Here is a 14,563-nt window from a genome sequence, read left to right as displayed (position 1 = left end):
GAGAGGGGAAAACTCGGGAGAATTTGTGAGTAACTCGGGAATGTGGGACAGGGGCTTAACGAAGCCAATTCCTTTGTCACGGATAGAGTTTATTCCTGCTCAGAGCAATCACGTTCTCTTCTGATGGGCTACACGACTCGCAGTCTGCGGCTGAAGGCCTTGTAAGCTCACTTTCCCGTGTGCAGTGACATTTTGACGCCCAGATCTATGATGTGAATTGTCGCCTTCAGTCACTGTGTTCCATACAGGCGCCGCTGGCTTGGTGTTAAACGCAAGCTAAAGAGCAGTCGAAGCTGATGGGACTGAGTTGTCAGCTTACTTTACTTTAGACTTTGGAGACACGGCACGGAAACAGTACCTTCTGCCCCACCGAGTCCGCGCGGACCAGCAATCCCCGCACACTAACACTATCCTACACACACTAGGGACAATTTACAATTTTTACCGAAGCCAATTAACCTACAAACCCGCACGTCTTTGGAGAGTGGGAGGAAACCGGAGCACCCGGAGAAAACCCACGCAGGTCACGGGGAGAACGTGCAAACTCCGTGCAGACAGCACCCGCAGTTGGGATCGAACCCAGGTCTCTGGCGCTGTGGAGGCCAAGTCAATGGATATTTTTAAGGCGGAGAGTGACACACTCTTGATTAGTACGGGTGTCAGGGGTTACGGGGTGAATGCAGGAGAATGGGGTTGAGAGGGAAAGATAGATCAGCCGAGATTGAATGGCGGAGTAGACTTGATGGGCTGAATGGCCTTATTCTGCTCCTAGAACTTAAGAAGTTATGATCAAATGAAGAATCGGTCTGACGAAGGGTCCTGATCGCCCGAAACGTCACCCATTCCTTCTCTCCAGAGATGCTGCCTGTCCCGCTGAGTTACTCCAACATTCTGACCCAGCGTCTGTCTATTTCCCTCCACAGACGCTGCCTGACCCGCTGAGTTCCTCCAGCGCTTTGCGTTCTGTTCGTACCCTCCGCGTACGTGGCTGTCGGAGGCCTTAAAGAATGACCAACTCTCCAGCTGAAATATTCATCGACATTAGTTATTCTAAATATCGGAGAGAGTGGTGATTTAGAACATTGCTTTGGAAAGGAGCTATTAAATAAATCAACATATATGCATGAACTGAGCGGGTAACAAATCAGCCGTAAAGTGTAACTTGATCCATCTCCATGTGAGGACCATTGTGATCAATTCAAGCAGCGGTGAGCCTTGTGAACCTGGTGAGTGATGGCTGGTGAGAATGGCAAGCTGAAGTCCAGCAATTATGTTGAAAACAAACGCAACCGGCAATTATCAAGGCTCTAATGTAAGACTACTTCCGATTGTGCTTAAAGACAGCATAATGTGACCAGAATTGACTCTGAGCCAAAGAACACATTATACCCGCTCTGAGAAACGTGGGGCAGGGTAGAGAGGATACGATTAATAACATTAGAGCTTAGCTGAAGGTTCGTGAGTTCATTAGAGATAGGAGCAGAATCAGGCCGTTCGGCCCATCGAGTCTACTCCGCCATTCAATCACGGCTGATCGATCTCTCCCTCCTAACCCCTGCCAGCCAGGTGTGGATGTCTGAGTGAGAGAGAGAGGAGATGGGAACTTGGAGGAACCATCCCAGGGTCGAGGATATCAAATGAAAGTAAGCATGCAGGTACAGCAGGCAGTGAAGAAAGCGAATGGCATGTTGGCCTTTATCACAAGAGGAATCGAATATAGGAGCGCAGAGGTCCTTCTGCAGTTGTACAGAGCCCTAGTGAGACCACACCTGGAGTATTGTGTGCAGTTTTAGTCCCCTAATTTGAGGAAGGACATTCTTGCTATTGAGGGAGTGCAGCGTAGGTTTACAAGGTTAATTCCCGGGATGGCGGGACTGTCATATGCTGAGAGAATGGAGCAGCTGGGCTTGTACACTCTGGGGTTTAGAAGGATGAGAGGGAATCTCATTGAAACATATAAGATTGTAAAGGGCTTGGACACGCTAGAGGCAGGAAGCATGTTCCCGATGTTGGGGGAGTCCAGAACCAGGGGCCACAGTTTAAGAATAAGGAGTAAGCCATTTAGAACGGAGACGAGGAAACACTTTTTCTCACAGAGAGTTGTGAGTTTGTGGAATTCTCTGCCTCAGAGGGCGGTGGAGGCAGGTTCTCTGGATGCTTTTAAGAGAGAGCCAGATAGGGCTCTTAAAGATAGCGGAGTCAGGGGATATGGGGAGAAGGCAGGAACGGGGTACTGATTGGGGATGATCAGCCATGATCACATTGAATAGCGGTGCTGGCTCGAAGGGCCGAATGGCCTACTCCTGCACCTATTGTCTATTGTCTATTGATTGGGAAGGGTTGATAAAGGACTTGGGGAATTTTAGATGGGGAAACCAAGGGCCGATGTCAGTGACTACAGGGGCGGAGGGTGGTGAGGCCATCCTCTCACCAACTCCTATAGATGCGCTATAGGAAGCATCCGATCTGAATGCACAGGAAGGAACTGCAGATGCTAGTTTATACCGAAGATAGACACAAATGATGGCATCGCCCCCGCACAATGGCGCACAGTGCCAGAGACCCTGGTTCGATGCTGTCTGTACGGAGTTTGCACGTTCTCCCCGTGACCTGCGTGGGTTTTTTCCGAGATCTCCGGTTTCCTCCCACACTCCAAAGACGTGCAGGTTTGTAGGTTAATTGGCTTGGTATAAATGTAAATTGTCCCCAGTGTGTGTAGGATAGTGTTAGTGTGCGGGGATCGCTGGTCGGTGCGGACTCGGTGGGCTAAAAGGGCTGTTTCCGCGCTGTATCTCTAAACTAAACTAAACAGAGTGCTGGAGAAACTCAGCGGGTCAGGCAGCATCTGTGGAGAGCATGGATAGGTGACGTTTCACAGAGTGCTGGAGTAACTCAGCGGGTCAGGCAGCATCTGTGGAGAACATGGATAGGTGACGTTTCACAGAGTGCTGGAGTAACTCAGCGGGTCAGGCAGCATCTGTGGAGAACATGGATAGGTGACGTTTCACAGAATGCTGGAGTAACTCAGCGGGTCAGGCAGCATCTCTGGAGAACATGGATAGGTGCTGCCTGACCTGCTGAGTTACTCCAGCACTTTGTGCCGATCTGTGAGGATGCATCACAGCTTGGTTTGGCAACTGCTCTGCCCAAGGCCGCAGGAAAGTGGAAAGTCTCCATCTACACTTCACGCTGCCTCGGGAAAGCAGCCAACGTAATCAAGAACCAGTTAAACCAAGTTCCCTCCCCCCCCCTCCTGTCAGGCAGAAGGTACAGAAGCCAGATTCAGGAACAGCTTCTTCCCTGCTGTTATTGGACTACTGAACAGTCCTCTCATAAGCTAAGGGAGTTATTCAGATCTCTCAACCAACCTCACTGTGACTTGTGCACTTTTTTTAATCTGCACTTTATCTGGGATTATAATTTATTCAGCCCTCTGGTAGTTTTCACTATTTTACTTGTGCATGACGTGATTGAACTCATGTATAATAAGACCTTTGGACTTTTGAATTTAGAGACACAGCGCGGAAACAGGCCATTCGGCCCAACGAGTCGGCGCCAACCAGCGATCCCCCCGTACACTAGCACAATCCGACGCACACTAGGGACAATTTACAATTTTACCGAAGCCAATTCACCTACAAACTTGAACGTCTTTGGAATGTGTGGGAGGAAACCGTGGCACCCGGAGAAAACCCGCGCGGGTCACGGGGAGAACGTGCAAACTCCGTGCAGACAGCGCCCGTAGTCAGGATCGAACTTGGGACTCTGGCGCTGTGAGGCAATCGACTCTACCGCTGCGCCACCGTGCCACCCAAAACCCTTGGAGCAATGACCTCAACAAGTACAGTAGCGGAGAGCGGAGCAGCATCGGATTAATGTCCGTGAAGGAACTGCAGGTGCTGGTTTAAACCGCAGATAGACACAAAATGCTGGAGTAACTCAGCGTGTCAGACAGCTTCTCTGGAGAAAAGGAAAGGGCGACGTTTCGGGTCTGAAGCAGGGTCTCAACCCAAGACATCACCCGTCCCTTCTCTCCAGAGATGCTGCCAGTCCCGCTGAGTTACTCCAGCTTTTTGTGTCAAGCATCGGATTAAAGTAATGCCCCTGTCCCACTTAGGAAACCTGAACGGAAACCTCTGGAGACTTTGCGCCCCACCCAAGGTTTCCGTGCGGTTCCCGGAGGTCGCAGGTGGTTGCCGGAGGTTGCAGGTAGTGGAAGCAGGTAGGGAGACTGACAAAAACCTCCGGGAACCGCACGGAAACCTTGGGTGGGGCGCAAAGTCTCCAGAGGTTTCCGTTCAGGTTTCCTAAGTGAGACAGGGGCATTAGTTGCAGTAAAGCGGAGAAAAAGGTGTAAATAGGAGAGGCTAAACAAGAGCTCCCAATTCTCTGCAGCCAAAACATTTAATTAGGCCTGGGTTTGTGTGTAGCTTAAATACTACAATAGGCCTGGGATAATAATATGTTCAATGGAATCCAAGATCCGTAATTTTCTTGTGGCATCAGCAGCAGCTGAACAAGTTGTTGCTTTGTTCGAGTTTTAAAAGAAATATTTCTAACAATTAAGACAAAGAGATGACTAAATAAAAGGCGGCTCACAATTTGGGTGGCCAACTTTCTCACTCCTAAATAAGGGACAAAAGGTCAAAATACGGGACAAATTCCCGACGGCCATTCGTTGACCGACTGGGCCGTGGCTGGGTGAATGAAGAGTTGGCCCCGGGTGCTGGACTGCACACAAAGCCCAGCCGGCAGGGCCAGCTGAGGAGTTTTGGGCCCGAGTCCAGCGCTCCGTCCAACTCATGAACCGATGATCGGCCGTGAGAAGGAGGGGTGGTGGTGGTGTTGTCGGCGGTGAGCGAAGGTCCGAAGGTCGGACAGCTGGCCGGGCTGCCGACCGAACGATGGGGCCACGGGCGAGGCGCTGCTGCTGCTGGCGCTGCTGATGCTGTTGCTGCACTCCATGGGCTGCACTACGTCGAGACGGGTGAGGCGGGGCTGGACGCGGCGCTCCGACCCGACAGTCCCCTCGACCCGAGTAGTAGCGGTCAAATACGGGACAAGGGCCGTCCCGTACGGGACAAACCAATTTAGCCCAATATACGGGATGTCCCAGCTAATACGGGACAGTTGGGGAGAAGTACCAGTACACACTGAATAAAGGTTTGCATTATAGTACTGGCTCAGAAAGGGTCACTTCTAGTTGTGGCTGCGTGCATTTACACCCCAAAGCCGACATGCCTGGGTTTTAGAACATGGACTGTTACAGCACGGGAACAGGCCATTCGGCCCACAATATCCGTGCCCAACTCGATGCAAAGACCATCTCTCATCTGCCTGCACGTGATCCATATCCCTCCGTCCCTGCACATCCACGTGCCGGTCCAAAAGCCTCTTATACGCCACTATCATATCTGGCAGCGCGTTCCAGGCACCCACCACCCTCTTGAGTAAAAACCTTGCTCCATGGGCCCGTCCCACTTGGGCGATTTTTTAGGCGACTACAGGCGACTAGGCTGTCGCCACGTGGTTGCCGGGGTGTCGCCTGTACGGTCGTGAGTCGTCTCCTCAGTCGCCCAAAGAGTCGTAGCGTCTTTCTGGTCGCCGCTGGATTTTCAACACGTTGAAACATTTTCGGAGACAGTCGGCGACAGTGGGTTTGACGCCAATGAGCGAAGCTTGACTTCTCCTGACGTAGGTGTTGTCGTAGTTGTCGCCAGGTTAACGTAGGTTGTCGCTGCTGCTGACTTGGTTATTTTTTGGTGATAAAGTAATGATTCTATTTCCAATTTTATGTCGAAGGGGGGGGGGGGTCTATGACTATGAATAATCGCCTAAAACTAGCCTAATGCCCCTGTCCCACTTAGGCAACCTGAACGGAAACCTCTGGACACTTTGCGCCCCACCCAAGGTTTCCGTGTGGTTCCCGGAGGTTTTTGTCAGTCTCCCTACCTGCTTCCACTACCTGCAACCTCCGGCAACCACCTGCAACCTGCGGGAACCGCACGGAAATCTTGGGTGGGGCGCAAAGTCTCCAGAGGTTTCCGTTCAGGTTTCCTAAGTGGGACAGGGGCATTAGTGGGACAGGCCCTTTACATATCTTTAAACATTGCTCCTCTAACTTTACAGCTATCCCTCTAATATTTGATATTTCCATCCTGGGAATAAGATTTTGATCATTTGCCGACCCTGACAATAAGCTTTTCACTGTACCTCGGTACACATGACGATAAACAAAACTAAAAACAAACAAAAAACACCTCCAGATTCCTCTGCATCCTCTCCACAGCCTCCGCATCCTATGCTGGGTGCAACCAGGACTGAGTGCGATGTACTCCAAATGCAACCTCACCAAAGCCCCATAAAGCTACATCATGACTTCCTGACTCTTCTGGTCGATTGTTCGAAGGCAAGCGTATCGTATGCAAAAAAAAAAAATGCTGCATCGTTCTAAAATATTTATTACTTTTGCATAGGAAGGAAAGAAATGAGATCTGTCTTGTTTGTCCCAATTTCAAGCCTCATCAGCAGGTTTGTGCCGGAAGGAACTGCAGATGTTGGTTTACACCAAAGATAGGCACAAAATGCTGGAGTAACTCAGCGGGACGGGCAGCATCTCTGGAGAGAGAAGGAATGGGTGACGTTTCGGGTCGAGACCCTTCTTCACTTATTCACCATATGCAGCCTACACTTATTCACCATATTCTCCAGCAGTACGACCTGACCCGCTGTGTTACTCCAGTACTTTGTGTCCTTTATGTAATTCAGCATCTGCAGTTCTTTGTGTCTAATGATAGGCGGGTACAGGTGATCTGGGGGGGGGGGTGCAACATGGCAGCGGTAGAGTTGCTGCCTTACAGCGTCAGAGACCTGGGTTCGATCCTGACCACGGGAGCTGTCTGCACGGATTTCTCCCCGTGACCCGCGTGGGTTTTCTCCGGGTGCTCCGGTTTCCTCCTACACTCCAAATACGTGCAGGTTTGCAGGCTAAATTGGCTGAGTATAATTGTAAATTGTCCCTAGTGTGTGTAGGATAGTGTTAGGGTGGGGGGGGGGGGGGATCGCTGGTCGGCACGGTCACGGTGGGCCGAAGGGCCTGTTTCCGCGCTGCGTCCCTAAGTTGAGCTAAACTAAGTGCCCAAGGCGTGTTTTTTTCTGGTGGGACAGTGGTCAGGGAGGGAGGGAAGGGGGAGTTCCTAGTTCTGGTGGAGTGGGGAAAGAGAAGGTTATTTGACTGCAGAAGAACAAGAGAGGGAGAGAGAAACGATAAACTTTTAACCGTGCCGTAAAGCAAGCGGGGATCGAGCAGAGCGCAGTTAAGGGCCTGTCCCACTTGGCCGATTTTTTTCAGCGACCACCGGCATCATTGACTGACGTATCAGATCCCCGAAAAATTCGCGGCGGTGGCAACGTATTGACGCGCGCGGTGTTTTTTTCAAGTGTCGCGACATTTTCCTCATCGCCGCTGGATTTTGAAAACGTTCAAAATCTTTTGGCGACACTAATACGACACCGGCAGTCGCCGAAAAAAAATCGGCAAGTGGGACACCAGGCACTTTCAGTTAAGGGGCCTGTCCCACTGTACGAGGTCATTCTAGAGCTCTCCCGAGTTTAAAAAAAAAGCCAAACTCGTGGTAAGTAGGTAGAATGTACGTAGCGGCTACGTCGGAGCTCATGGATGTCTCGTAGCGGCTCGTAACGCTAAACGCAGGTACTCGGGAAACGCGGAACGTCGTGACGTTTTTTCGGCACTGTGAAAAAATGTCCACGAGAGCCCTGAGTACCTAGGAACGGCTATTACCGTAATTCTCCGAGTTCGAATCGGGGGAAACTCGGGACAACTTTTGAAGTAGCTTGTACAGTGGGACAGGCACTTTAGTTATTATCGAACACGCCAAACAGATTTTACCTCGGCCAGCAGATGGTGCTATTGTTACATCACTTGCGTCTCCTGTTCCCACGCCATTCCTAAAGATCTGTCCATCAGTTGGTTGTAGATGCCAGTTCAAGTCAAGGAGGTGCATTGCTTCAGTAGGGAAGGGAGGGAAAAATATTAAAAGTGCGCATTAATATTTAGATGGCACTTAACGCTAAGTCTACTATAGAATGACTGTTCTATTTCATTGCAATGCCCAGTTGACTATTGGTCACTGTAAGTGCCGAGATGCAGTTACTGATCAGCAGTGAACCACTGGATTATTGATCCTCGCGGTTTTGGTAGTGGATTACATGCTGCAGTAAAAAGAGAAACCTCAGTCACAACTGCAGGAGCCGGCTCACAGCAAAGGGCTGGAGAAACTCAGCGGGTCAGGCAGCGTCTCTGGGGAAGGCATAAAGTGCTGGAATAGCTCAGCCGGTCAGGCAGGGTTAGCACGCAAGGATCGGCAGCTTTTCGCCGCACCTCGGTACGCGTGACGGTAAACTAAACCAAACTGAACTGATCTCTGGGGAACATAAGGTAGACAAAAATGCTGGAGAAACTCAGCGGGTGAGGCAGCATCGGTGGAGCGAAGGAAATAGGCGACTTTTCGGGTCAATAGACAATAGACAATAGGTGCAGGAGTAGGCCATTCGGCCCTTCGAGCCAGTACCACCATTCAATGTGATCATGGCTGATCATCCCCAATCAGTACCCCGTTCCTGCCTTCTCCCCATACCCCCTGACTCCGCTATTTTTAAGAGCCCTAGCTAGCTCTCTCTTGAAAGCATCCAGAGAACCGGCCTCCACCGCCCTCTGAGGCAGAGAATTCCACAGACTCACCGCTCTCTGTGAGAAAAAGTGTTTCCTCCGTTCTAAATGGCTTACTCCTTATTCTTAAAGGGTCGAGGCTGATGTGGGGGGGGGGGGTGGGGGGGTGATGGGAAGAAGAAAGGAAGAGGCGGAGACAGTGGGCTGTGGGAGAGCTGGGAAGGGGAGGGGAAAGAGGGAGAAAGCAGGGACTACCTGAAATTGGAGAAGTCAATGTTCATACCGCTGGGGTGTAAACTGCCCAAGCGAAATACGAGGAGCTGCTCCTCCAATTTGCGGTGACATTATGGGGAACAGAATGTGTGCAGGACGGAGGTACAGATAGACACAAAATGCTGGAGCAACTCAGCGGGTGAGGCAGCATCTCTGGAGAGAAGGAATGGGCGACGTTTCGGGTCGAGACCCTGCAGATGCTGGTTTGAACCGAAGATTGCTGCAAAAAGCTGGAGTAACTGGGTGTCCTTTTCTCCAGAGATGCTGTCTGACCCGCTGAGTTCATCCAACTTTGTTGTGTCTATCTTGTGGAGAAGATACGAAGTGCTGGAGTAGCTCAGCGGGTCAGGCAGCATCTCAGTAGAACGTGGATAGGCAGCGTTTCGTGTCAGACTGATCAGGACGTCAGACTCACAGTTCCACCTCGTTTTGTAAACCAGCGTCTCCCCTTCTTTGTTCCGGCATCTCTGAAGGACAGGGGTAGGTGCCATCAGTTTGAAGAAAGGTCCCAACTCTTAATTCTACCTATCCATGTTCTCCACAGATGCTGCCTGACCAGCTGAGTTACTCCAGCACTCTGTGAAACGTCACCTATCCATGTTCTCCACAGATGCTGCCTGACCCGCTCTGTGTCTGAACTTTAAGTCTTGCTGTGTTCAGTGTCAAGACCCCCCCAAGTTTGGATCTTCACGATAAAGCGGCACGGTGGCGCAGCGGTAGAGTTGCTGCCTCACAGCACCAGAGACCCGGTTTTGATCTTGACCTCGGGTGCTGCCTGTGTGGAGTTTGCACGTTCTCCCTGTGACCTCGTGGGTTTCCTTCCACATTCCAAAGACGTGCAGGTTTGTTGTTTAATTGGCCCTCTGTAAATTGAGTTTAGAGTAGGGGGTGGATGAGAAAGTGAGATAACATAGAACGAGCTTGAACGGGTGATCATTGGTCAGCGTGGAAGGAAGTTTCGGTGACGTATCACATACACACGTGCGCGCGTTCTGGGCGGCACGGTGGAGCAGCAGTAGAGCTACTGCCTCACGGAGCCAGAGCCCCAGCTTTGACCCTGACCGCGGGTGCTGTCTGTACGGAGTTTGCGCGTTCTCCCCGTGACCTGCGCGGGTTTTCTCCGGGTGCTCCGGTTTCCTCCCACACTACAAAGACGTTTCCAGGTTAATTGCCTTTGGTAAAAGATTGTAAATTGTCCCTGGTGCGTTTATGAGAGTGCTCGTGCACGGGGTGATCGCTGGTCAGCGCCGACACAAGTGCCCGTCTCCAAGCTGTATCTCTAAAGGAAACACACACCAACGCTAATATCCGCACACACAAGCAAGGGAGTGTGAGGTTGCTGGGTCAGCCAAGAACCTCTGGCCTGAAGAGGCAGTAAGATTAGCCCCGACTTCATGCAATGGGGACGAAAGCTGGAGGTGAAAAGCGTTTAGTTTAGTTTAGTTTAGTTTAGTGAAACAGCGTGTAAACAGGCCCTTCGGCCCACCGAGTCCGCACCGACCAGCGATCCCCGCACACTAACACTATCCTACACACACAAGGGGCAATGTATGTAAGAAAGTACTGGTTTAAATCGAAGGTAGACACAAAATGCTGGAGTAACTCAGCGGGTGAGGCAGCATCTCTGGAGAGAAGGAATGGGTGACGTTTCGGGTCGAGACCCTTCTTCAGACTGAATTAGTCCATTTTTTATAAATAAATCCGAAACATCGCCCATTCCTTCTCCCCCGAGATGCTGCCTCACCCGCTGAGTTACTCCAACTTTTTGTGTCTACTTAGGGATAATATACATTTATACTAAGCCGATTAACCTATAAAACTGATCATCCTTGGTGTGTGGGAGGAAACCATAGATCTCGGATAAAACCCACGCGGGTCACGGGGAGAAGGTACAAACTCCATACAGAGAGCGCCCGTAGTCGGGATCGAACCCGGGTCTCTGGCGCTGTGAGGCAATAACTCTACCGCTGCGCCACCGTGCCGCCCAAGGTTCATAGCAAAAGGATTTGAGTTTAGGAGCAGGGAGGTTCTACTGCAGTTGTACAGGGTCTTGGTGAGACCACACCTGGAGTATTGCGTATTGGAAAGACATTCTTGCCATAGAGGGAGTACAGAGAAGGTTCACCAGACTGATTCCTGGGGTGTCAGGACTTTCATATGAAGAAAGACTGGATAGACTCGGTTTGTACTCGCTAGAATTTAGAAGATTGAGGGGGGATCTTATAGAAACTTACAAAATTCTTAAGGGGTTGGACAGGCTAGATGCAGGAAGATTGTTCCCGATGTTGGGGAAGTCCAGAACAAGGGGGTCAGAGTTTAAGGATAAGGGGGAAATCTTTTAGGACCGAGATGAGGAAAACATTTTTCACACAGAGAGTGGTGAATCTCTGGAATTCTCTGCCACAGAAGGTAGTTGAGGCCAGTTCATTGGCTATATTTAAGAGGGAGTTAGATGTGGCCCTTGTGGCTCAAGGGATCAGGGGGTATGGAGAGAAGGCAGGTACAGGATACTGAGTTGGATGATCAGCCATGATCATATTGAACGGCGGTGCAGGCTCGAAGGGCTGAATGGCCTACTCCTGCACCTATTTTCTATGTTTCTATGCTTCTAGGTTCTGAGGTCACAAAGTCCAACATAGAGCAGGTAGTGAAATCCTCCCAGCCAGCTTACAGTAAAATTTACATTGTGAAACGACACGATTATTAGCCCGCTGTCTTTTCAATTATTTCCTCATTTCTGACACTGCGATTAGCGAATGATGCACTATCTATCCGTCAACTTCAAAAGAAATAATTACTGCTCGAATGGCCTCTTTCTTCCCAAATTAATTTGTTATAAATAGATCTAACTAATCATGGATTAGTGGGATTTTCATTCCTTTGAAATATGAACATCTTCGGAATAGTGAGAGTGTGAATTATTTCCTCGGGATATTGTCAGGCAATTATCAGAGGTAGACAAAAGTGCCGGAGAAACTCAGCGGGTGCAGCAGCATCTATGGAGCGAAGGAAATAGGCAACGTTTCGGGCCGAAACCGTTCTTCAGGCAATTATCAGGCAACTGAACCAATCCTACCACAACTAGAGAACAGTGCTGAGCGACCATCGACCTCGTTGGACTATCTTTGATCGGACATGTTAAATGGTCAGCTCGACATAGACTACAAGACCTACACCAAACCCAAACCAATTAGGAGCAGACGAGGGCATTCGATCCAATTTGTGATCCCAGCTACAAAGACAGATGTGTACAGCAATTCGTTCTTCCCCCGCACAATTAAAGCACGGAATAATCTCCACCCAACTATAGTTACCCAACCAGATACAACTAAATTTAAAGTAGCTCTTTCTTCCCAATAACCCTTTCTGGCTTAAACCCTCCCTTCACCACCTCCAGTTTAAATTCCATTTGGAATATTTTGGAGGACCAAGAAACCAAGAAACCAAGAACATCACTGAACTTTATCTTGCACTTTATCCACATTAAGTTTAAGAAAGAACTGCAGATGCTGGAAAAATCGAAGGTAGACAAAAATGCTGGAGGAACTCAGCGGGTGAGGCAGCATCAATGGAGCGAAGGAATTTAGTTCAGTTTAGTTTATTGTCACGCGTACCGAAGCTTTTGTTGCGTGCTAACCAGTCAGCAGAAAGACAATACGTGATTACAATCGAGTCATTTACAGTGTATAGATACAGGATAAGGGAATAACGTTTAGTATAGGGTAAAGCCAGCAAAGTCTGATCAAGGATAGTCCGAGGGTCACCAATGAGGTAGACAGCACTGCTCTCTGGTTGATGAAGGATGTTTCTGTTGCCTGATATTCCTTTTCTCGTTCCCTTTGTCCTGTGTCTGTACACAGTGTACGGCTCGATTGTAATCACGTATTGTCTTTCCGATGACTGGATTAGCATGCAACAAAAGCTTTTCACTGTACCTCGGTACACGTGACAATAGACTGAACTGAATGGTGTATATATGGCCGTACAAATAATGCAGCCCTGATTAACATTTCCAGATTCACCCTTCACGTTTAATTGCTCGGGCACTCTGAGATCTTAACCTACGTTGAGCTCCTCGTGTGTAACTCATTCTGGGCGGCACGGTGGCTCAGCAGTAGAGTTGCTGCCTCACTGCGCCAGAGACCCGGGTTCAATCCTGACTACGGGCGCTGTCTGTACGGGGTTTGTACGTTCTCCCCGTGACCCCGTGGGTTTTCTCCGGGTGCTCCGGTTTCCTCCCGCACTCCAAAGGCGTTCAGGTTTGTATGTTAATTGCCCCTAGTGTGTGTGGGTTGGCTGCGCGACCGACGTCGCAGCGCCCTCTGCAGTCCGTCTGTCTCTTTTTATTTTATTGTCCTGTTGAGTGTATAGTTAGTGGTGGGTTTTTGACTGTGTATGTGTTGGGGGCGGGGGGTTGGGTGGGTGGGGGAAACTTTTAGATCTCTTCCCTGTACGGGGACCCGACCTTTTCCATGTCGGGTCTCCGTTGCCGTTGGGGCCTAGCACCGTGGAGCGGCCTCCAACCGGAACGACGGCTCAGGTCACGGAGCCTGCGGAGCTGCGGACCTACCATCGTGGAGCTGGCCGGCTTCGGAGCGTGGAAAGCTGCGGTGGCGCGCTGCTGCGACCCGACTCCGGTGGATGGTGACACCGGGAGCTCGCGGGTCCCCGGTGGGAGACCGCTTTGCGGGGCACCGGCAGCGGCGACTTATCCCGCTCGAAATGCGGGGTTGAGAGTGACCTGGAGCAGGGCCTTACATCGCCCAGCGCGGCTTTAAATGGCCGCGGACTTGCCAGCGCCCGCCGGGGGCTCCAACATCGGGGCCCGGAGCAGGGCCTTACATCGCCCGGCGCGGATTTAAGTCGCCGTGGGACTTGCTAGCGCCCGCCGGGGGCTTTGACTCTGACATCGGGAGAGGAATGGAGAGCAGGGGAGAGACAAGACTTTGCCTTCCATCACAGTGAGGTGGAGATTCACTGTGATGGATGTTTGTGTAAATTGTGTTGGTGTGTGTCTTGGTTCTTTTCTTGTATGACTGCAGAAACCAAATTTCGTTTGAACTTCATGTGAGGTTCAAATGACAAATAAACGGTGTTGTATTATATTGTATTATTGTGTGTGTAGGATAGTGTTAGTGTAGGGGCGATCGCTGGTCGGCGCGGACATGGTGGGCCGAAGGGCTTGTTTCTACGCTGTATCTCTAAACTGAGCTAACCTCGTCTATATTCAGAAGGGCCCTTCACCAACAATCTCAGTGTGACACGGGAAAAAATAACTAAGTGGAAGGCGTTTGATCTTTCCGTGAGACCTGACTCATGGAAACAGCAAAGGTCTTCAAATGTAATCAGCTTTTATGCTCATAAATCCACTTGGAATCAGCAGGGCTGGTTGTGAAGCCACGGTGACAACATTTATGACTCTACTCACTTTCTTTATGAGTTTTTACTGTGCCCCACAGATTGGCTGGTGGTGGCGAGAGGGACCTTGTGTACACATTAGAGCCGTGTTGTCTATGACATTGGGAAGGAAGGAGTGTGTGTGTTTAGTTTGGACAATAGACAATAGACAATAGGTGCAGGAGTAGGCCATTCGGCCCTTCG

At 50.3% G+C, this 14,563-nt stretch overlaps 1 protein-coding gene across 5 annotated transcripts in view; it reads right to left on the bottom strand.

Annotated features, from left to right (window-relative positions):
• tenm2 (teneurin transmembrane protein 2) overlaps nt 1-14,563 on the bottom strand; it is a 1,259,968-nt gene that overhangs the window by 185,666 nt on the left and 1,059,739 nt on the right. For 4 of the 5 annotated variants that reach the window (XM_033029203.1, XM_033029204.1, XM_033029205.1 and 1 more), the window contains one exon: nt 7,910-8,026. The exons of the other annotated variant lie outside the window; for it this stretch is intronic. In XM_033029203.1, the coding sequence (XP_032885094.1) occupies nt 7,910-8,026 (117 nt within the window). The remainder of the gene's footprint in view (nt 1-7,909; nt 8,027-14,563) is intronic. 5 annotated transcript variants of the gene reach the window in all.

The sequence above is a fragment of the Amblyraja radiata genome, chromosome 11 (genome assembly GCF_010909765.2).
Source record: "Amblyraja radiata isolate CabotCenter1 chromosome 11, sAmbRad1.1.pri, whole genome shotgun sequence".
NCBI lineage: Eukaryota > Metazoa > Chordata > Chondrichthyes > Rajiformes > Rajidae > Amblyraja > Amblyraja radiata.
Note: the sequence above shows the minus strand (reverse complement) of the source record. Positions and strands in the feature narration are given on the sequence as shown.